Here is a 24,152-nt window from a genome sequence, read left to right on the forward strand (position 1 = left end):
GCAAATGTCGACCCGGAAGATAAAACCCAACTCTCTAATCACTTGGCATAGGCTCCACCACCTAATACCATAGCACAATATACTCATAAGTCCTTAACCTTATAAGGTACTCCATAACCCACTAGTCAACCCCTGGTCAAAGTCAAAGTCCTCAGTCAAGGTCAACAGTCCATGTTGACCTTATTCGCCGAGTACCCTCGGCTACTCGTCGAGTTCCTTGAAGCACTATCCCACTCGCCGAGTCATCGAGGTGACTCGTCGAGTTTCTCCGATTCTCGACCAACTCTAAGGCCACCCGTCGAGTTTTCCTTTTTGCACACGATGGACACACACACATTCATAACTTGGGGAAAACTCATCCGACTCGCCGAGTTGTTCTTCAACTCGCCGAGTCTTATGGTAATCTTCATCGGACTCGCCGAGTTGTTCATCCAACTCGTCGAGTTCACGACCATCTTCATGTGACTCGCCGAGTCAACCTTGCGACTCGCCGAGTCCATTCAGTCCTTTTTCCATACAGACTTGTTTTGAGCCATGCAGCGGCTCCAAATCACAGATCCAAGTTTCTAGGGCATGCTTATCACGTAAAGTTGCAAACTTTACGTGCATGCATGGCTATAAAGGCTCTAAATGCCTATTTTAAGTTCTTAATGGAACTTCATGCTCAAGAGGGACCTTAATCATGACCAAAACTGAAACTTTATGCTTATAGAATCCAAGGAGGGTCCATATCTGAAGTTACAACCTCAGATCTAGCCCATAGCTCATCTTTCCAACTTAATATCTCACTAAAAACCCTAAAACTCAACCAATAAAAGAGATTCACAAAGAAAAGGCGATTTGGTTACCTCCAGAAGATGATAATTGAGATAAGAGTTGATTCCCACACTCTACTTGCTCCAATCTCCTTCTCCTCTAAGCCTTCTCCCTCCAAGGATCCTCTCTTCAAGCTTCAAACACACAATGGGCACACACACACACGTATTAGGGTTTTAAGGGGCTCTCAAAGACTGCAAGGAGGCCATAGGAGGCTTATCATTCCTTAAATAGGGTGCAAAACCCCGAGATTTAGGGTTTCATCTGCCAGCTCCTACTCGTCGAGTCCCTTAGTGGACTCTTCGAGTAGGTCACTAAACACGCGTTCCAACCCCGCTGCTACTCGACGAGTAGGGCAACCAACTCGTTGAGTAGGACATTAAACCAATTAACCTTTTATTTAAATCCAAACCTGGAATCGGGGCGTTACAATCAAAGCATTTAAATAAAAGGGGTTTCCCTCCAACCCTACAAAAAATAAAATATTGTCTTACAAACCAAAATATTGCTTTTAAAAATGTATCAAACCTAATCCTAGGCTTGATCACCCCCAATGGGGGTCTTCTCTGTCTCTTTTTTCTTCTTCTCTACCTCATTCCTATTCTTTTCTTCCTCCTATTTCTTTTTCTCTACAGGATCATGACCAACATTAACAGGCTTGCCAGTAAGTTTAGCTAGGGTTTCACGCCAAGCTGCCACATTCGAGGATTATGCATTCTCCATATCCTCTGCCAACTTGATCTTTGTTCCTAGATGGCCTCAACGATAATGCTTTTGAGCTCGAAAATTACCTCTTTAATTACCAAGGTGTGTTCTTCCTTTCTCTCTACTTTCTCCTTACTCAACTTCTTTACTCTCTGCATAAGGTCCCTGTTGGTACCATCTTGCTCCTTCAAGGCATACTCTACCCATTTATCTATGAGCCATAGATCCTCAGTGGATCGAAAAACATGATCAACAGCCTTTAAAAGGTCACGGTAAGTAAAATAAAGAAAAAAAAGGAGCTCGAAAGAACTTACAAATTACGAGAAATAAATTTGCTTCAATAGTGCATCCTCTACTGCAAGGTTTTGCAGGATAAGATCCTAGGCCCCATTCAGCCTCCTCTTCTTGGATATTGGGGTCTTGACGGTCAATTCAATTGAAGCCCTCTTTGGAGGAATAGAAGATGAGGCCTTGTTCACCGTACTCGATATCAACAAGAGTGAACCGAGAGCTGGAGCGAATAGCTTTGGATCATGTATATAATAATGAGATTTAATAGGTTCAGGATCCCTCAAATAAAACAAAACAAAATAGATAGACAAAGGGTCCTTACCTGTTGACATTGATGCCGTAGCGGATGAACTTTCTTGTAAGTTGGGTTGTTCGAATCTAAAAGATCTTTCAGCCTCGGGAAAAGAAAGAAAGCTTTCAACCTTCTCTTCAGTATCTTCAGCAGCTGTAGAAACGTCCTCAAACTTGAAAGCTGCGTCAAAACAAACAAAATAAGAAAATGTGAATTTCAAGATCATTGTCATAATAGAATAAAATCCTACCCTTTTTATATGGGTTTTTGGCAAGGGATCCCCATTGGGAATAGAATCACACCTCACAAAGAAATATTTTTCTTTTTAGGTACCATCTTTTTGTTTTGATTTCAGAATAAGATGTGATTTGTTGGGTTTGACTTTGATCAGGAAACAAAAATTTATGAAGGTTGAAAGATCATAGACCTTCAAGGGTGGCTAGCCAATATGCCCCCTTTTTTTACTTTTGAATCAATGAGATAAGGTCTTCCCATTTAGGTGCCAATTTACCTGCACTAGGATCCTTGGTATTTTGGAACGTTTTCCTAAGTACCAAGTCACCTACCTGGAATCTTCTGACTTTAATGTTCTTGTTATATGCTTTGGTGATCCTCTATCGATGAGCATCAATGTGGATCCTGACAAGATCCCTGAGTTCATCAATAGTGTCAAGATCCTGGGACAGGATCCTATTGTTGGTCTCTTGATCTTGCAGTTGATATCTTGGTGTTGTGATCACCACCTCAGTAGGGATCACAACTTCCTTCCCAAACATCATGGAGTATGGAGTTTGACCCGTGGTTGCCTTCGAAGTGGTATTATCTGCCCATAGGACAAGGGGGAGTTCCTCTGCCCATCTTTTTTTCTCATCTAACGTTTTCTTTAGATTGTTGACTATGACCTTATTGTTGGATTTGTCTTATCCATTAGCTTAAGGGTGAACAGGAGTGGACATTATCATTTTAATCCCCCAACTAGTGCAAAATTCTCTAGTCCTTTTTCTTATGAACTGGGATCCATTATCGCATATAATCTCATCATGAAGACTTTAGTGCTTTAGGTAATTTTCCTAATATATCCATCCCCCACTTCATGAATGGCCAAGGGGAGATGATGGGATGTAAAGGTTCCGTTTGTTGGTGTAAGATGTTGTTATGTCTTTGACAAGCATCACATCTTTGTGCATGTAGGAAAGCATCCTTCCTGATTATTGGCCAGTAGTATCCCATCCTCAACAACTTGGAGAATAAGGATCTGCCCCCAATATGGTTACCACAATCTCCTTCGTGTATGTCTTTGAGAACTTCTGCAGCCTCGTGATCTTCTAGGCATCTAAGGTATGAACCTGCCATGGATTTCCTGTATAGCTTATCTTGGATCATCACAAACTGTGAGACCCTCATTTTGAATGTCTTGTCACTTTTTTCTTCCTTCGGGATGGTACCATTTTGGAGATATTCCACAATGGGTTGGATCCAGGATCCTGGGGTTGGGGAAGGATCCTTGATTTTAGGATCCTGATGAGGAAGTTGAGGATCAAGGTCTTCGATTGTAGCGACGTTGGTTGTTTCCTCTCGTGATGGTCGGGATCCTTCAGTTTTTTGGCAGGATCCTCGATTGTTGGGATCAACACGTGGATTATCGGGATCTTAATTTCTGGTGGGATCCTAAGAGAAGATCCTAGATTGGCTAAAGCATCTGCTTCAGCATTGTCTTCTCTAGGAACTTTGTTTAGGCTGAATGCTTCGAATCTAGTAGACTTTTACTTACATAGTAGATAGGATGTTGGTCCCCATTAAGATCATTGGCTAAAACGGCACTTATAGCGTTAGAGGATACTGAAAGGTAGAGTATGAGTGGTTCCCCATCTAATGGTTTTACCAATAGGGGTGCTGAACTTAAATATTTTTTAAGTTCATAGAAAGCATATTCATGCTCCTTGGTCCACTCGAACCTTTTGTTCTTCTTCAAGATGCCGTAGAAAGGTTTGCACCTTTCTGAGGATCTTGAGATGAACCTGTTAAGCGCTGCTACTTTTCCTGTTAGTCTCTGAATATCTTTTATCGAGGATGGGGATCTTAGATCGATGGTGTCCTTGATTTTCTCCAGTCTTGCTTCTATTGCTCTTTTAGTCACCATGTATCCTAGGAACTTGTCTGACCTCATTCCAAAGTGGAACTTGGAAGGGTTCAACTTCATGTTATATTTGTCTAGTATTTTGAAGGCATCTTCAAGATCCCTGAGGTGATCCTCAACGTTCTTTGATTTTACCACCATTTCATCAATGTATACTTTCATGGTGTCCCCCAGTTTCTCCTTGAACATCTTGTTGACTAGCCTTTGGTATGTTGCACTTGTGTTTTTAAGACCAAATTGTAACGCTCTCAAATATCACAACAATTTTAAACTTTTCAAACCAACCCACAATTATAAAAATGTTTACAAAACCATTGTTCCAAAATACTTATATAATATCAGAGTATTCCAAAATCATAAAAACCCATAAACAAGAGGATGTGCACGGTCACGCCTTCGCCTTTCCACCGTCATCTGAAGTACCTGAAACAATAAACTAAAACTGTAAGCCAAAGCTTAGTGAGTTCCCTAAAATACCACCACAAAACAAAGCACATACACAAACACTCATGTCTTGCCCAATCAGCCTCGGGATAGAATACCAAGCATGTCCATGATGGGTCCAATCATCCTCGGGATGGAATACCCTTGTGTCATAAGCATGTTGGCCCAATCAGCCTCAGGCTGGAATACCAACATGTCAGGCCAATCAGTCTCGGGTTGGAATACCCCCGGTCTGTTGACTGACGCACAGAGTAGTCCAGTCTCACCATACACCATAGCATGTCGACATGTGCATAACAGATAAACAACTAATAGGGCAACATGTAAACATATAATAGATCCACAGATCACTACTGCATGCTAACACCCTACATATCAGGAATTTAGGATACATAACAGAATGGGTCGGCATTGGTGCCTTCGACCCACGGATACAGTGAGGAAAACCCACCTCAGACTGAACACTTGTTGCTGAGGTACTAACTCCGAATCTCAGCTCAATCTGACACCTAATCATCACAATGACCGATTCTTAGTCATCATCCAAAATACCCAAAATACCCTTAAGGTCAAACCTGGTCAAACTAGGTAAAGGTCAAAGTCAAATTGGTCAAACATATGAGTCAACTGAGTCAAACCATCAGAGTCAACTCACTCGAGTCGACCTAGAGCGAGTTTGTTGGGCGTACTTTGGAGGTACGTTGGGCTTACTCCTCCTTGACCGCATCAGGACCCTTGACCGCGTACGCTGGGCGTACTCCCAGGCATGCGGGGCGTAACACCATAAATTAAGATTCCTTCATTAAGATCTTATTGTAATGACTTAATGCACCCAAATTCAGATTCAAGGTCCAAATGCCATAAAGAGTCATAAAGTTGGGAACTTTTGACATTGCATGCACACAAAGTGCCTAATCCCTAAAGACCCAACACCTTAAAGCCTTAAGACTCCTATTAATATGCATGGGCCAAAACTAGCCATCAAAGCTTCATTTTCATGACTTAACCCCACTACTAGAGTCTGAAAATACAACTTAATGAGTCAAGAACATGCCATGTTCGAGATTTAACAACTTGGGCCAAAAAGGGACATAAATCATCATACAAGTAAGATCTAGAGAACTGGACATCAAGGTTTGAAGTTTATACATTATAATGACAGAGAAAGATGCAAAACTCCCAGATCCAAGCTTGCTTCTAGCTTCCAAGCTTCACCACCACCTTCCTCTTCCTTTTGAATACACAAAAACTCACACTAAATCTTCCAAGTGCTCAAATGAGGCTAGGGTTTGCAAGAGAACACGAGTATGTTGATAGAGGATGGAAATGAGAAGAGAAATGAGGCTTAATGTTGCTTAAATATGTGCAAAACCCTCAAAACTAGGGTTTGGGATCTATCTACATACGCCCAACATACGAGCGTACGCCCAACGTACTCACGTACGCATGGCGTACCCCCTTAACCTTAAAATTACTGAAGTGCCACTATGGCTTAATTGAACACATTCATGCCCTTAGGGTCCAATTTACAAAATAATACAATCATAAGGGTTAAAATTAGAAGTACCTTATCGACGGGATGTCACACAAATGGAATGTAAGTATAACTGTATATACCTGTTGGGGTTATGAATGCAGTATCCTCTTGGTCAGATGGTTTCATTTGGATTTGTTGGAACCCTGATGGTGCATCCATGAACGTTAGTAATTCATGGCCAACTGTAGCATCTATCATGGAGTATATGTGTGGTAGAGGGAAATAATCATTGGGACAAACCTTGTTGAGATCCGTACAATCCACACATACTCTCCATTTATCATTCTTCTTCTGTACTACGACCACATTAGGAACTTCACTTCCTTGATCATTCCTGTTTTAAGAAGTTTTTCTACTTCTTCTTGTATGATTTGGTTTCTCTCTGGTGCGAATTTCCTTCTCTTTTGGTGTATTGGTCTGAAAGAAGGATTAATGTTAAGTTTATGGGTTATTATACTTTTGTCTATACTTGTCATGTCCTCGTGCTTCCATGCAAATGTCTTGCTTCTTGCTCTGAGGAACTTTAGTAGTCCTTGTTCGATTGGTTCTGACATTGAGTATCCAATGAGAACTTTGGCATCAGGATCCTCAAGGTTCAGGGGCACTTCCTTTACATCTTGCTCTCTTGTTCCTAGCACATCTTGTACCCCCTGCTTTAATTGCTATGCTTGTCGTGGTATTGTTGAAGATTTCATCGAGGTATTGTAGCATTCTTTGGATTCTTTTTGATCACCTGTGATCTTCACTGTCCCCCAAGGGGTGGGCATCTTCACACACTGATGATATGTCGAGGGGACAACCTTCATATCGTGGATCCATGGTCTACCTAGTATAGCATTATAGGAGGAAAATGTAACGATTACACAAAAGCGTTGCATAGAGTTTACCCCCTCAGTGTAGATAGGTAGCTTTATTTCGCCAACTGTATGTTTGTTTCGCCACTGAATCCTATGAATACTGAGGATCTTCCGATTATTTCAGACTCTAAGATATTCATTCTTTTTAAATCATCCACGAGTATAATGTTGACTGAGGAACCTCCATCGACAATGATCCTTCTGACGAAATGGTTGGCGATGTAAAGAGTGATCACCAATCTGTCGTGGTGAGTATCCTGGATGTCTTGTCTATATGCTTCGTCAAAGGTGGTCTCCTTCTCGTTTGTTATTGGCGTATTCTTCCGTGGCCTTTCTTCTTTTTCTGTCTTTGACACCTTGGCATGCCTTTTTGTTGCAGAATAAGAGGTGCCACAAATGTCAGATCCTCCAATGATCACATTGATTACATTGACATCAATATGAGAGGATCCTAGCTTATCGAGGATCTTCTGAGGATCCTGACATTTTTCTTTGGATCTTTCCTTTCTTCTTCCGAGGATTTCTTTGAGGTATCCTTTTCCTAAGAGGTAGCTGATCTCCTTCCTGAGAGTTATCCAATCCTCTGTGACATGACCAAAGTCCTCTTGGTATGCACACCATTTGGATTTGTATTTCCAAGTGATGGATTTCTCTCCCTTTCTTGGCCATCTTGCTTTGTCGCCAAGATCCTGCATAACAAATATTATACCTGAAATATCCACAGAAAAGCAATAGTCAGTAATCTTAGGAAATTCTTCTTCATCTCCTTCATCTTCAAGGGCATTAAACCTATGATGATCAGGTTTGGAATATGGTTTTGATTTATAGGATCTTTGTGCCGAATAGTCGAACTTCCTATTGGGGTGATCGTATGAGCTTGGTGGGTTGCTCCCTTTTTGGATCTCCGTGTCTTCTTTGAGCCTTATGAATCTTAGTGCTCTGCTTCGGACCTCATTTATTCTCTTGCATGGGGTCATTACAAGGTCTTCGTAGAAAGGGGAGTCTTTCTTTAGCCTATTTTGAAGGCTTCCACAACAATTTCCTTGTTGATGTTGGGGATACTCAGAGCTTTCCTGCCAAACCTGTTCATGAAATCCCTGAGGTATTCCTTGGAATCCTGAACCACCTGATAAAGATCACTAATGATCTTTTCGAATGTTCTGCTACAAGAAAATTGGTTGTTAAAAATATTAACTAAATATGCAAACGGAGTAATAGAGTAAGGAGGAACATTTAGTAGCCATTTCAAGGCTGATCATGTGAGGGTGGAACCAAAACCCTTGCACAAACAAGCTTCCTTCAAGTGTGTGGGAATAAGGATGATCTCCATTTTTTCCTTGTATTGTGCCACATGTTCTTCAAGATCCGTGGTCCCATCGTAAGGCTTCATGTTGGGAGTTTGGAAGCGCTTTGGGACCTCGGTGTCATCGATTGTGGGAGCGAATCTCGATATCATGTGGCTTGTTGGGGAGACTTCCGGTATGGGTTGGACTACTCCAGGTACACTTGAGATCATCTGTCGTAGCTGTTGAAGTTCTTTGGCTATGAGCGGGCTCATTCCAACATCAATATCCATAGAGTTAGTAGTAAAGATATTATTATCGATAAAGTTACCAGGATCCTTGTTATTGGGAGTAATGAAGGTTTCGCTGGGATCCTGGGTCGTATGGGCTTGCTCTCTTGGAGTTGCGCCCCAAGCGGGAACAAAGGCCGGTATTGAGGATCCTATCTTGCAGCGATTCGCTGAGGATCCCGTGTTATCAAAGTTCAGGATCTCAGGCTACAAGATCGAGGATGCTACTTCTTGAGGCTTGTGGATTTCTGCCCTCATTCTCTCCACTTCTTTGAGTATTGTCCTGTTATCCTCCTGCTGTTGAGTGAATTGTCGTTCCAGTCTCTTCATCATAGTGAAGATTTCATTATTGGAAATCAGCACAGGAGGATCCTGAAGTCCTTGGGTAGCGACCGAAGAGGTGTTTTTCTTTGGTGCCTCAGAGGCTTTCTTGGGAGCTCCCCATGGGGGTGGAGGAAGATTTTTAGAGGAAATAGGAGGAATGAAGAAAGAGGATAAGGTCGATTGGGTATACATGATTCCTGAAGGATTTTGAACACCACGACCTCACGGTGGGCGCCAAATTGTTTTGGTCAAAAATCGACTAAGTAGAATTCAACTAAATTGTATGAGAGGCTGTGATGTTCGTAGTAAATCAAGTATGAAATGGTGATCAAAGTGACACAAGTAAGTTACAAAGTTGATAATAATCACATGCCTTGATGTTTTTATTGATATGCAAAGTTGATTTACAAGTATGAATGTGTAAAAGTTAGTACAAGTATTCCAGGTCTTTTGCCTGATTGAGATGACTCTCCGTTGAGAATGGGTCTTGTGTTGACTAGTTCTACACATGTGAGATAAATAGAGAAAATATAGTCGTTACATGTGTTAGAAATATTAGTGATAATAGTCAGGATCCTAGGATATGTTTGAGGATCTTGAGGTTTCAGAAGTATTTGAGGATCCTTAATATGAGTCAAGGATCTTGCCTCTAACACCTTTGATATTACATTTTATTATATAGTCATTTTCAAAATGGTCATATACCCATATAGAGATACATATTAAAAAAAACCTTAATCGAAAATTGATGCAAACGTAAAGAATCAACTATGATGAATCAATAAGGGAAACCCAATCAACTAAAATTACTTGTGTGACAAGAGCACTACTAAACCGAGCAACGATGCCCTGAATGCCTCTCAAGAGAGAATACTCCAAGTAATCACTGGTAACACTATTTGGAAACCCTTTAGGGAGCATCAGGCACATGAAGAAAGTCCACATTCTGCTAGTTTGACCTATTTGAAATCAACTCCAATTCTATTGAAAGTACCATCCCCATTTATCAGGTGGGTGGGAGGAGGGCATGAACAACTATAACACGGTCATGATTTCTAAGGACTCAGAATACCATATTAAGAAGAGAAACTATGAGCTGGAAGTAATATTTCAACATTAAAAGTAAGCGTTTATCAAAAGAGAAGCTAAAATTTCCACATAAATCACTATCGACTCACATCATGACAATCACGAAAAAAATAGAAACAAGATAATGCGCTTCAGGACTATATTCAAAGTAAATTGAGAGAAAACAACTCAACCGTAGAAATCCGAACAATAATTTATCAATGTGCATAAACAAAGGATGAAATCAGATGAAATTTGAATTAAAGTATGATTATTGAACCAAATCGAGATAAAACAAGATTAAAAGCACCGAAGAGGTATCTGATGAAGGCTTCGAGATTGAACCCCTTACGATGGAAGATAAAAGGGGAATTATGCGTAATAATTGCGTCAGCTTCCTCGACCGTAGCTTTGTCTTGTTTCTAAACCTTAACTAAGAACAGTTGGAGGTGATCAGCGGTCATGAGATCGTATAGTCATAACTAGTTAAATTTGTAGCTCTGAAAGACGATTCATAATCCAAATTACTTTGATTTGTATAGTTATAACTACCAGAATTCGACACTCACCATGAACTACAACTGTGCATCACAACCGTTGACGAAGATGGGAAGTCCAATGAAATGCGATCAATTATGGTATAAGAAATGGAGGAAATGTACAAATTTTCTATGTTATAACACCAGACTTCTTTCTTGTTTTTTAGAAATAAACATTGATTCCATTTGGGGTGGGTAATAATAAAAGGAAATTCAATTTTTTTAGTGGCATAAAAACAAACAAGGTAAAATTTGAACGCCTGGTTCCTGGTATGCATTCACTCATTAATTTATTTATTTTGGAAGGGTAACTCGACGAGTTGGTAGCCCTAACTCGTCGAGTAGAGGGCAGAATATATGAGAGGTTTTAGCTATCTACTCAACGAGTCAAGAGCTCTCGACTCGGCGAGTAGATCGGCCATAGTGAAACCCTAATTTCGGGGTTTTACACCCTATTTAATCTCCTTAACCCCCACCCTTTGGCCTCATTTCCAGCCTCCATGTCCCAAACCCTAATCCACGAAACCTAGAGCTTTATTTGAGAGTGTGAGCCATTTTGAGTGATCTTTGTGTACTTTTGAAGCTTGTGGAAGAAGAAGAAGATAGAGGGCTCAAGAAGGAAAGAGTAGATCCAGAAACTACACTCCATTTGCTACATTTTCTGGTAATCAAGTTTCTATCTTGGCTATTAGTTCATTAGATCTCTTTATGTCCATTTTTATGAGGGTTTTTGGTCCAAGAATGATAGCTTTTGGAGAATGATCGACCCAAGTGGGTATTCTTCCAGATCTAGGACCTAAAGGGTCTGATATGACATAAAGGTGAAAACTTTATGCCATTGGAGCCCCATGCAAGCCATAGTGTGTCATATTGGCATTTTTAGCCCCAAAAGGCCATGTATGTGGAAAAAGGTGGGAAATTTACGTGTCCAAGTAGTGTTAGGGGTTTAGATCTGAGCTTGTAAGCTTTAGTTGGGTGTATGGATGGCTGAAGGACCAAGTTCTAGGTCCCAAGGAATTTGGGTTTGAGCTAAACCCTTTAAGAATATGTATTAATGGGTAAAGTTAGAAACTTTACCCTTAAAAGGACATTTTCAGGGTTATGTGAAGTTTGAAGCTAGGATCTGAAGTGTAGGGGCTTAATCCATTAAGATAGCCCAAACAGACAGGGGAACTCGGCGAGTCCAGAAAGGGACTCGACGAGTTGAAGTCGGGTTGTCCCGATTCTATGCCAGGTAGACCCCGACGAGTCTGTGAAGGGACTCGACGAGTTGACTCGGTTGACCACGAGTCTGAGTAGTATAGGAACTCGCCGAGTTAGGAGGTAACTCGACGAGTTGAGTCGATTGGGAGTTGACCTTGACTTTGACTTTGACCAGGGGTAAAATGAAAATTTTACCCTAAGAAAGATTATCAGATATTGATTAAGTGTTATTGTGAAATTGATAGCCGTGGAGTCGTTGGAGCAGCCGTCAGAGATTCCTCACACGAGATTTCACAGCTAGCATTCGAGGTGAGTTTCCTCCAGTAGGAACGGGTCCAAGGCACCAAGGCCGGCCCGTTTAGTTAGTAGTAGTTCCGGACTACGGTCCGATGCCGGGCGGGGCCCGATGTAGGTTTATATGCTTTTCCAGATTTCGATCTGATGCGGGGGTGGTCCCGATGAATGCTTGTATGCTTGATATCTTTGTGATTCTTGCATATGTTTGTACTTGTATGTTTCCGGACTTCGGTCCAATGCCGGGGTGGTCCCGAGGAATGTTAGTATGTTTCCGGATTACAGTCTGATGCCGGGCGGGGCCCGAGGAATGTTTAAATGTTAAAGTTATATGTTTAGGTTTATGTGTATTATTTGAGTATGCTCACATGTATTCCGAGATGTGCTCGATGCCGTGCGGGGCCCGATGCTGGGAAAGCCGATGCCGAGCCTGACTCGATGTAGCAGGGGCGGGGCCCAAGATATGTTATATGATATGTGGTAGTTGGGGAGACTCACTAAGCTTCGTGCTTACAGTTTTCAGTTTTGGTTTCAGGTACTTCCGCTAGCAAGGGGAAGAGCTCGGGATGACTGCATGACACACACCACAGTATTTAGTCTGGGAGGATTTACTCTGATTTTGACATATGATTTTTATATATTGACAAATATTGTGATATTTTTGAGATACATGGTTATGACTTTTATATGAAAGATGATATTGATGGCTTTTATTAATGATTTAAAATGAAAATTTTAGACTATTTTTTTGGGATGTTTCAAAATCACACAATAAAACTTTGGTGATATATAAAAGAATACATGACATAAAATATAGAGTTTTAGTGGCATTTTAAATTTTTATGTCATTAATAAATATTAATATTAGTGACATAAATTATTAAGTATCATTAAATCTATTAACTTTATAGTGGCATATAAAATATACCACTAAAAATATAATATAATGACATAAAAAAGATGTGCCACTAAGTATTATTATTATTATTATTATTATTATTATTATTTTTTTTTTTTTTTTTTGGGTAATGGGTGCTTAGCCATGCATACTTAAAGCTAACAAAAATAGTTTAATTGTACCACACATTAACAACTTCAAAATATGAAACAAAGTCTTCAAAATGTCCAAAAAAAACCTTCAAGAAAATCGTCATTTGCAACTCTCTTTCTTCGTTATGAAAAAGATGCTCACCATACCCCCAACATAGTAGCTAAAAACCGAAAGCCCAAAATCATGCAAATCTTTATCATCTCAACATCATCTACATCATCATTCGGACCCCAAAAGATTGTCTTGAAATCCTCTATTTTTCCCGCAAGTATCCCGATTAATATTGTTCCACTACGAGTCTTCTAAAAATCTACAATTAAACACAAACACGTGAAAGTACTCGATATAGAAATAAAATAAATAAACGAAAATATACTATAATAACTATAAAAAATTAATAAAATGCACCTATACACCATTTCAAACCTACTTGTCCATTAACAACATAAATAACAAAGACACAACATGCCTAAAAACATTTAAACATGGTTAATAGCTAAAAAAACAAATCAAGTACGGAGATAAGACCCAGTTTAGAATTAAGACTCCAAGCCAACCTCAAATAAACATATATATTTTTTCAAATAGCCTAATTTTTTTTAATGGTCAAAATATCATTTTAAAATGGATTTTATCACACTAAAGAAAAGAAAATATAATATTATTTTTTGTGGAGGAAAAAAACAATATTTGAGCATTTACACGGCCACATGTGTTGCATGCCTCATGTTCTCCACTTTTCTATGGCAGTTTCATGAAAATATTCAAATAAAAATAATAATAAATTATCTAGAGAGAGAAGGACACAGTGAGTGTAAATATATACACAAAAAAAAAAAAAAATGTACGTACATAAAAGAGAGAGAAACACACCGATAGCCGCAAGAATCACAAGAATACATCGCAATTTTTACGTGCTTTCATCTCGAATCTCTCTTACCTAAATTTATCATCAGTTTCCCTTCCCTTCGTTCCTAAAAATCCCTAAATTGATCAATCAGTTTTTCTACTTTTGTTGCAGAAGGTTTTGTTTTTTTTGGAATTGTTTAGATAAGGTGGAGGAACAGGTTAACTCGAAAGATCTGACAGCCGATCGACTCGTAAAATTAGGTTTTCCTGTGCCGAATGTGCGGATTGATCAAGCATTTCTCGCCGATCGACTTGATTTTGCGGTTCCTGAGGTACGATCTGCCTGCGGTTTTCTTTGAGTCCTCTTTTGGTGTCTGTTGTCTATGTCGTTTACACTCGGATAATGCTTCAGAGTTTAGATGCCGTTTGATGATCGAATGAACTAGGTTTATTGACTTATTTATCTTCAGACTGTCTGATTTTGTTTTTCACATAGATACCGCATCATCTTTTTATCCGATTTTGAGTTATTGATTCTTCTATTCCACTGTTTTGGTCCAGAAATTGTTTTGCATCCTCAAAGTAAATTTATTTTTTACTCTCTGTGTACTTTTACTCCTGACAAAGAAAGTTGTGCAAGTTTTAATTTTGTTGATTTGAAATGTGATAGATGTGTATATTGTATATGCTGTTGATTACCATCGCTTTGGAGTAGATTTTCTGTCCCCAAACGAATCAAAACCTTAAAGCATAGAGTGCAGAAATCAGAATCTTCTATATTTATCAACTTGTTATTTTTGCTAAAAGTAGTATTATATTGTTTTTGACATGTTTTGCTTTCTAAGTAAGCAACTTTTCACTCATACTTCCAAATTTCCATTCCTATTGTACCCTAAAGATGACATATTTCAATGAATTAGGCACAAAATTGATAACTCCACCATTGTTACACGTTCTAATCCGTTTCTTCTTGTGTAGTTAATCAGAGGCTTGAAGGTGCTGCTTAGGGGAAATGAGCTGGATATAATTTGCATGGGTGACGATGCCACAACTTCGTAGTGGAGCACGTAGATCAAAACGGATTGGAGATATTCAACCTGTTGATCAAGCTGAAGACATTGTTGCTCCCATTCAAAACAGAACAAGAAGGAAAACTGGTGGAGGAAGAGGAAGAGGTGGAAATGCTGCAGGTGTAGCAAAAGGGCCTTCAGCAGCAATCCCTGTTGTGAGGCCAACTGGTAGAGGCAGAGGCATTAGGTTAATTGATTTAGACCCTGAGCCACATTGTGAGATTCTTCCTAATCATAACAAAGCTGCTGTTGGTGTTGGTGTTGGTGTTAGAGCTGTAGAACCTGGTGTTGCAGATAAAGATATGGAGGGTGGAAGTGCTGATAAAATAATGGGAGTTGAAGAAGAAGGAAATGCAACTCCTGTTCCTGAAAGAGTACAGGTGGGAAATTCCCCTATGTATAAGACTGAAAGGAAGCTGGGAAAGGGTGGTTTTGGTCAGGTTTATGTTGGTAGAAGGGTGACAGGTGGCAGTGGTAGAACAGGTCCAGATGCAGTTGAAGTAGCATTGAAGTTTGAGCATCGTAATAGTAAAGGTTGCAACTATGGTCCTCCTTATGAGTGGCAAGCGTACAGGTATTCCTCATAGATCAAAGATCAAACCCTAATTGTTGAGGACTTCGGTTATTATATAATATCTAACTATCTATGTTCTAATTTCTTGACCTTTTAATGCAATAGCACATTGAATGGATGCTATGGGATTCCATGGGTTCACTACAAGGGTCGGCAAGGTGACTTTTACATTCTGGTAAGTTTTGACTTTTTTACCCCTGGATATACCAGTTGCTTATTTTATGGTTATCTTGACTTTCCAATGGTGTTCCATGAAAAAAAATTGAATCTTTTTCAGGTCATGGACATGCTTGGACCAAGTCTTTGGGATGTTTGGAATTCTTTAGGCCAATCGTAAGACTCTCTTTGTGATCTTAATATCTTACATAAAACACCCTTTTAGTCGATTAAATATTTTTTTTCAAATCATTAATTATTTTCTTTTTGCAGAATGTCACCAAGTATGGCAGCTTGCATTGCTGTTGAGGCAATATCAATTCTTGAAAAGCTTCATGCAAAAGGGTAAGACTTGCTCACATTTTACCTTTTGAGGCATAATTTTTATACGGTTTTTATTACCTAATTATCTCTGTCTTTTCTTAAAGGTTTGTTCATGGAGATGTGAAACCTGAAAACTTTCTACTTGGTCAACCTGGATCAGTTGATGAAAAGAAGCTATATCTTATCGATCTTGGCTTGGGTATGCTTTCTATAACAACAAAATAAGTCCCATAATTATATTTTATATTGTTTCCTAATATTGAATTAAACTCGCATCATTAATTCATAAAATCTTATTCCTTCAGCTTCGAAATGGAAAGATTCATCATCTAATCAGCACGTTGAATACGATCAACGACCTGATATTTTCAGGTTTGTTTTTTTATTTATTTAAATATAATAATAATATATCTTCAAAAAAATTTCCATGCATGATTCGATTTTATATTTTATAACAGGGGAACAATAAGATACGCGAGTGTACATGCACATTTAGGTCGTACAGGTAGTAGAAGAGATGACCTAGAGTCACTTGCATACACATTAATATTTCTCATAAAAGGAAGGTTACCATGGCAAGGATACCAGGTCATTTCTCTTTTCTCTTTTCTTTTTTATTATTAATTATCTTTTATCATCTTAAAATATTTATTCATTTTTTTAAATGTTACAGGGAGACAACAAAAGTTTCCTTGTTTGCAAGAAGAAAATGGCGACCTCACCTGAGCTCATGTGTTGTTTTTGTCCTGCACCTTTCAAACAATTCCTTGAAGCAGTTACAATTATGAAATTTGATGAGGAACCAAATTATGCTAAAATGATATCTTTCTTTGACACTCTTATTGAACCAGTTACATCATTAAGACCAATCAGAATTGATGGGGCCCTCAAGGTTTCTTGTAGTTTGCGTAATTTATTCGTTTAAATATTACAATTATCAATATCAGATACTTATTTACTTTCTTTAATTTTTGATTTTATTTTACTAGGTGGGACAAAAGAGGGGTAGATTGCTTATAAATTTAGAAGAAGACGAACAACCAAAAAAGAAAGTAAGATTAGGTAGTCCTGCTACACAATGGATATCAGTTTACAATGCGCGTCGCCCCATGAAACAAAGGTAGTTTTTTTTTTTTTTTTTGGTAATTTAACTTGCATTTAATAATTAATATTAATTAATTAATTACAGATATCATTACAATGTTGCGGATACAAGGCTTCGTCAGCATGTAGAAAAGGGAAATGAAGATGGTTTATACATAAGCTGTGTGGCTTCAGCTTCTAATCTTTGGGCCCTAATTATGGATGCAGGAACTGGTTTCTGTTCTCAAGTTTATGAATTATCATCCGTCTTTCTTCACAAGGTTTTTTATTTTTTATTTTTTATTAGTTAATTTTCCGATATTGGTAGTTAAATAAATAACTAACAAAGTGCTCTCCAGGATTGGATAATGGAACAGTGGGAAAAGAATTTTTATATCAGCTCAATTGCTGGTGCTGCAAATGGAAGCTCTTTGGTTGTTATGTCTAAAGGTTAGAGAAGGTTTATTTATTTGATTGTTTATATATAACTTTATATTATATTTATTTATTTTTGTATTTTTTTTCAGGGACACCTTACACACAGCAGTCGTATAAAGTGAGTGAGTCGTTTCCATTCAAGTGGATAAGCAAAAAATGGAAAGAAGGTTTTCACGTGACTTCCATGACGACAGCTGGCAATCGGTGGGGTGTTGTGATGTCGAGAAACTCTGGATACTCTGAACAGGTATGAGTATGAGTATGGGTGTTGATGTATAAGAAAACAAGGTAGAATTACGATTTTACCCTTGTTGATTGTAGGTGGTGGAGCTTGATTTTCTGTACCCGAGTGAAGGAATACACAGGAGATGGGAGAGTGGGTACAGGATAACATCTATGGCTGCTACAGCTGATCAAGCTGCTTTTATACTCAGCATTCCAAGACGCAAAATGATGGATGAGACTCAAGAAACTTTAAGAACATCTACATTTCCAAGCAGTCATGTTAAGGTAAATCTCAAATAAGGACGAAAATTGGTAAAATCAGGGAGCAAAAATGTGAAGAAAATGAAAATGATGTTTGTTTGTTGAATTTGCAGGAGAAATGGTCAAAGAATCTTTACATTGCATCGATATGTTATGGGCGAACGGTTTGCTGATTGATGTTGGAAGTGGAAGTGGAAGTGCAGCTGATTTTGGAATTGAAATGAATTGTGTTTGTGGGTTGTTTTTGTTATATGATGAATGAGTAGGAAGGGCAAAGTGGAAATGTAAATCTGGGAAATGGATATTTTGAAAGGAAAAGAAACATAGAAGAAGCAAGAGAAACATATGCGTTTTTTTAAACCCCATCCGTAACATATGTGGTTTGTGGTAGAGTTAAGTATTGTACTCCTTAAGATTTATGCAATGGGAAAATCCAAATCCCCCCCCTGGGTATTTATCATCTTTCCTCTACTTCTAGTTGAATAATTTTTTCGGTTTCGGTTTCGGTTAGGGTTTCCTTTTAGAGATAACCACCAAAATGATCACTTTTCATATATAAATTAATAAATATAGGGATGAGCAAAGGTCAAATGACATCAACCTCATGTTTTCAGAAATTTTCCAATGGTTTTATATGATTTTTACAACACATCAGCTATTTATTTATTTTTTTTAATGATTTTATACTATTTTTACAACACAACTACCGGATTTCTGTCTAAAGTCATTTCTTTTTTGCTAGTATATGATTTGTTCTTTTTGCGAGTTGAGAATGAGTTTTAATAATTTTAAACGAGTTTTTTGACCAAATAGGTGTATTTTAAAAAATATTTATCAAATAGGAAATAGGTATAGTTTCAAACCTATTTACCAAAATAGCATAGTAGCTAAAATCTCATTTCTTTTGTCACAATCTCAACGTGTTCTAAACGTTAGATAGTGTTTCATATTTTGATGTATAACTTTGATAACCGAAGCTGGAATAAAGTATTACCAAAAAAAATTTCTTAGTAGTTTATCATGGGATTGAATTGAATGATTTTAAAGAAATAATATTCCTTCTCTAGGTTCTTCCACAAGGGAAGTGTTCTATATCTGTTTCATATGAAAATGTATACATTTTTTTAATTATATGATTTTTCATGATATCATAATTTTCAATAAACTATATTGTTACTTTCCGAAAAGAACCATCTCCTATTATAATCTTATTTTGAAATTTCAAAGTAATTCAAAGTATATATATCAAAACACTATGTATAAATAATTCATTTGTAACCTTCAAACCAACCAGGAGAAATGAAATGATTATGACTGTTTGTATCCGATATTGGAATTTAAGTGAAATTATATGAAAATTTTAAAAATTAAATAATAATAGGATTATGATAGTACAACTTTGCATATATTGTGGTTGACAAATAGAAAAATATAACAACTCACGTTTTAGCTTACACCACACATGTCTTATCTTCTACATATCTACCTCAATGCCTTTTTACTTCTACATATACCAAACATATGAATCAACTGTGAACAATATTAAAATCTCGTACTTCAAACACAATGTTCGGAACATTATCAGAAGAAGTTGAAGTGAAGGTACCCGCAGACAAAGCATGGGATCTCTACGGATCAATCAAACTCGGAGACATCGCCAAACAAATCCTCGATAACCTTGAGGTCGTTGAAGGCGATGGTGGCGTTGGTACCATAATCAAGGTCACATTCAAGCCAGGTAGTTTCAACGGTTTTATCTGATAAAAAAAATAGTAAACTGTACCACTGACGGTTTTTATCTGGTATATGTGCAGGGTCAGGGATTTCATATTATAAAGAAAAGTACACGATGATTGATGATGAGAAGAAGGTGAGAGAAGCGGAGATTATTGAAGGAGGGCATTTGGATTTTGGATTCACACTTTACAGAGTTCGGATTGAGGTGAAGGATAATCCGAATGATGAGATGGGTTCTTCGTGTCTTGTGAAAACAACAATTGAGTATGAGGTTAAGCAAGAAGCTAAGGACAATGCGAAGCTTGCAACTATTGAGCCGTTTGTTGTTCTTATGAAGTTGGCTAATGAACATCTCTTGAGTTCTAGTTAGTTCACAATGTTTTTGTTATTGGATGTTTTTGAATACTAATGGGTTTGTGTCTTTTTTATAAACTAAAAACAAAAATTAATGTATAATAAGAGATTAGGGTTTGATTCTTGGAGAAAAGAAAAGCTTGGGGTTGGGTTTTGTACATATATCCCAATGGATTTGACCCTATGGCCTACGGTTACAACCAACCCCACAATAAAACTCAAAAAGGTGAGAGTAGTTGAAGTGAGAGTTTATAAAGTTTTTTCATTGTCGGAACAAATGTGAAGTTTCAAGGTCGATCGCAAACATCCCAACCATTCAGCTTATACACAATAGCCCTCCAACTATTCGACTACTCACATTTAGTCCTTCAGGTATTGACCTACACTTAATTAAGCTAAGTTTGAGATATCAAACCTGTACCAATGTTAAGATTACATAGGAATGAATCTTTCAATACACTGTGCAAATATAAATTCACAAAGATGGACAACTTTGAGAAAAACTTACAATCAAAATGAGAGGATCGATTTTGATGGAACCTTTTCACATGTTGCTAAACATGTTAATCACAAGTGTTGCTTGTCTTTATATAAACTATAACTATGGAAGTTGTTTCATCTTTACATAAATAATATTATTGTTGTGTTGTGTTCTTGATGGAGATGTTATATTATAAAGTTTTAAGATCTATTAATGGGCTGAAGTAGGCTCCAAGGAAATGGAATTGAAATTCTCCTATTTCTTTGATAGAGTTTGGGGTTGAGTAACTAGAAAACGATTTACTTAGGGCGTGTTCGGCAAAACTAGCTGGTAGCGGTTAGCGGGTGGATTGTAGCTTGTAACATTTTGTTAAACGCTACGTAAAATAACATTTGGATTTTGAACGTTTTGTTTAAACCAAACGCTAGAAGCTTGTATTGTCAAACAAAATTTTTTGTTCAAAATGGAACGTTTTGTCAAACGCTAGAAGTTAGAAGTTCTCAAACGCTCCATGCCGAACACGCCCTTGATGCTTATAGTTTAAAATATAATATGTTTATAGAGTCTTGTAAGTTTATCTAGGTGAAATAATTCTTACTAGGAATATAGTTAAAGATATTAAAAAGGTAAAAGATTTTCTTAAAAACCAAGTTTTCAATAAATAAAGAAAATCATTTTTTGTAATAAAAGGTGTTTTATAACAAATTCTCGTAACAACCAAAAATCTCAAGCGTCGTCATTATCTAAAAGTAAGTACATATGTGTGTATTTATATAGTTGTTTAAAGTTAGTATATACATATGTATTTATTCATATGTACTTAAAAATCAGTCAACTTTAGATAAGATTATTGATGGTTGGGTTAGGTTATAGTGTGGATGTATAGATGAATTTTAACCAATGATTTTAGTTATTTTAAAAAACTGATTTACCTATATTATTAAATTAAAAAAATAGAATTATACAATTTAATTAAAAATAAGGAAAGTATTGTATATTTGCATTACCTTCAAATTAGGAAACACAGGTTAAAAAGAAAAAAAAAAAAAGAAATATTCCGATTATAAGGGATATTGGAGTCTCTTACTTTTGAATTATGATTTTTTTTTAAATTAGATAAATTCTAATTTTAATGTAATTTTTAATCATACCCGGTTTTATTCTGTCATATTGAAATTCTGTTAGAATGATATTTTATAAGAATGTCAGAATATATATTCCTACAGAATTCATAGAGATCTGAATGTAAATATAAATTCATACATATTCTTAAATAATAATAGTCTTATACATTTTAATACAATTATACATATTATATCAATGTAATAAAAATGAATAAAGTTCTTAAAAAAAATAGCATTCTCAAATATATAATTCTTGAACGAATACAGTTGATCTTCTTCAATGGTTCATAGTCAACTTGATTCCAACCATTTTACAAGAATGACATTCTGTGTGAATAACATCAGATGAGAAACCGAGAATGACATTCTGTAAGAATACCGTTCTACGATAGGTAAGTAAACACATACTATTTTGTTAGTCGATACGAAGAAAAAATACAAATCATGCATCCTTTCTTCTTACAATATGCTGCCAGAAGACATGAAAATAGTTGTTTTATTTGTCGACTCAAAATACATTAAACACACAACCTTTATTTAGGCTTACAATTAAAACACACAAAAGACTCCTAAACTTTTATATAAACATATAACGCTCATTCAAAATTAATAAATTTCACTTCGTATAACACTGGCCCAACGTTATGAGCTATATCTTTGAACGAGTCTTCAACAAAATCATTTTTAGAAAAAAAAAACATGTAATATTAAATTACCATTACTATTATGATATTAATTATCACAACTTTTGCATTAGGTTAAAAAAAAGAGTTATATGACACTATAAGATTTTCTGGTTCCGATTAGTAAATTTTTTTTTAAGTTTTTACTATTTATAAAATAGTAAAATACACTGTATTAACTTTTTGAAAAGTAGGGCACTATCCAAACACGAGGCAGCCCTCCATGGATTTAATTACTATGTCGACGGAAAATACTCAATGTAATTAGTTATGGATGAATGAAAAAACAAGAAATAAGTAAATTTCATACATTGGATTTGTTGCAACATTAATTAGTTCATGAAACAATCCCTCTATATCTACAAATCTCATACCCAAAATTCTAACGTGTTCGTCAAATGGTGTCGATGGTGTTGAGGATGGTGGGCGATTAGAGAAAGAGAAGGAGAAAGATAAATAGGGTTACAGAAAAAACCAAGGTAACTAGCTTAATTATAGTGGATTAATATTTGATTTAATAATTAACATTATTAACTAAAACAAAGATTATTAATATAGATTTTATTAGGTTTTTGAAATGATTGGTGTAGATTAATCATTACATCTTGATGGTTTGATTTAACTACTATTCAAACTAAATATATTAGCATTATACTTTACTTTTTAATGGAGAGTACCATAGCTAATGCAAACGGTTGGTATAAATGGATCAACCCAAAACCAATTGTCTTTTGTTTTCTAAACTCCCCACCCCTAAACAATAACTATCTTAGTATGATTATAATTCATGAAATTTATTATTACAAAAATACTATCATTTTCTAAAACTATTTCTCTATAAAGGTATAATCATCTTTAAGAATTTACTATTAGTTGTGATGTTTTAAATTAGTAATTCTCATTAAAATAAGATTAGTGTCAACAATATAGCAAAGTAAAAACTATTTGATTATTAAGACCGGTCATAAGTTAACAATATTTGAAACTGTGTGCAAAATCGAATTTTCGTATAATAATATATATAGTTGACAATAAATTCGTCGTAGAATGTATTTTTAAAATATGAGTGGTTTTAATAATCAAATACATTCTTACTCTACTATAATGTCAATTTTAAACAACACAAATAATAATATGTTCTTGAAGATGAGACCTCGTCATTACATCAATCGTTTTCTTTGGTTGTCCAATTTGAATTGTGTTTAAAACTTCCACAAATTTGTCTTTCCTTTGTTACGTATTTTAAATTTTATTTAAAACCTCAATAAATTTCCGTTCTTATTCATATTCAAGTATAATAATGTATCCATTGTGTTGAAAACTTCCATAAAAGATAGGCCTTTCAATCAACTATTGAAATTGGTAATAGTATATGATTAAAATCCAATAAAACATATGTTAATGTTTCACTAATGATCACGTTATTACCGAAACGATCAACTAAGTATATCTTCAAGAAAGATAATAAATCTTCAAAAATGGTAACTAACTATAATGGTTTATACAGATATGATTTTGACGACACTTTAAAATATTTCAAAATATCGAAACAACAAATCAAAAAAATAGAACAAAAATTAAAAATAAATAGTAATTACAAGATTAACCCGGTTCAAATATAAGAATAATAACAATCCCGACGTGATTACATGCTTTGCACAT

General features: G+C 36.4%; 3 protein-coding genes across 3 annotated transcripts; 2 read left to right on the forward strand and 1 right to left on the reverse strand.

The window, feature by feature from the left end:
- Positions 1-7,132: 7,132 nt before the first annotated feature.
- On the reverse strand, positions 7,133-8,655 carry LOC145118977 (uncharacterized). The gene is made up of 2 exons (XM_079054622.1): positions 8,370-8,655; positions 7,133-8,205 (listed from the first exon to the last, which is right to left on the reverse strand). Exons 1-2 carry the CDS (start codon positions 8,653-8,655, stop codon positions 7,133-7,135), a joined length of 1,359 nt encoding a protein of 452 aa, XP_078910748.1.
- Positions 8,656-13,968: 5,313 nt separating this feature from the next.
- LOC145156285 (casein kinase 1-like protein HD16) lies at positions 13,969-18,571 on the forward strand. Its single transcript, XM_079075719.1, has 15 exons — positions 13,969-14,312; positions 14,959-15,624; positions 15,730-15,799; positions 15,902-15,957; positions 16,054-16,125; positions 16,209-16,303; positions 16,410-16,476; positions 16,563-16,692; positions 16,778-16,996; positions 17,094-17,224; positions 17,294-17,468; positions 17,547-17,637; positions 17,715-17,872; positions 17,947-18,135; positions 18,225-18,571. The coding sequence occupies exons 2-15, from the start codon at positions 15,023-15,025 to the stop codon at positions 18,282-18,284; spliced, it is 2,115 nt and encodes a 704-aa protein (XP_078931845.1). The 5' UTR covers positions 13,969-14,312; positions 14,959-15,022; the 3' UTR covers positions 18,285-18,571.
- A 1,049-nt stretch (positions 18,572-19,620) lies between these two features.
- On the forward strand, positions 19,621-20,322 carry LOC145156293 (norbelladine synthase-like). The gene is made up of 2 exons (XM_079075727.1): positions 19,621-19,849; positions 19,926-20,322. Exons 1-2 carry the CDS (start codon positions 19,678-19,680, stop codon positions 20,216-20,218), a joined length of 465 nt encoding a protein of 154 aa, XP_078931853.1. The 5' UTR covers positions 19,621-19,677; the 3' UTR covers positions 20,219-20,322.
- Positions 20,323-24,152: the final 3,830 nt, after the last annotated feature.

The sequence above is a fragment of the Lactuca virosa genome, chromosome 1 (assembly GCF_052849685.1).
Source record: "Lactuca virosa cultivar CGN04683 chromosome 1, Lactuca_virosa_CGN04683_v6, whole genome shotgun sequence".
Taxonomy (NCBI): Eukaryota; Viridiplantae; Streptophyta; class Magnoliopsida; order Asterales; family Asteraceae; genus Lactuca; species Lactuca virosa.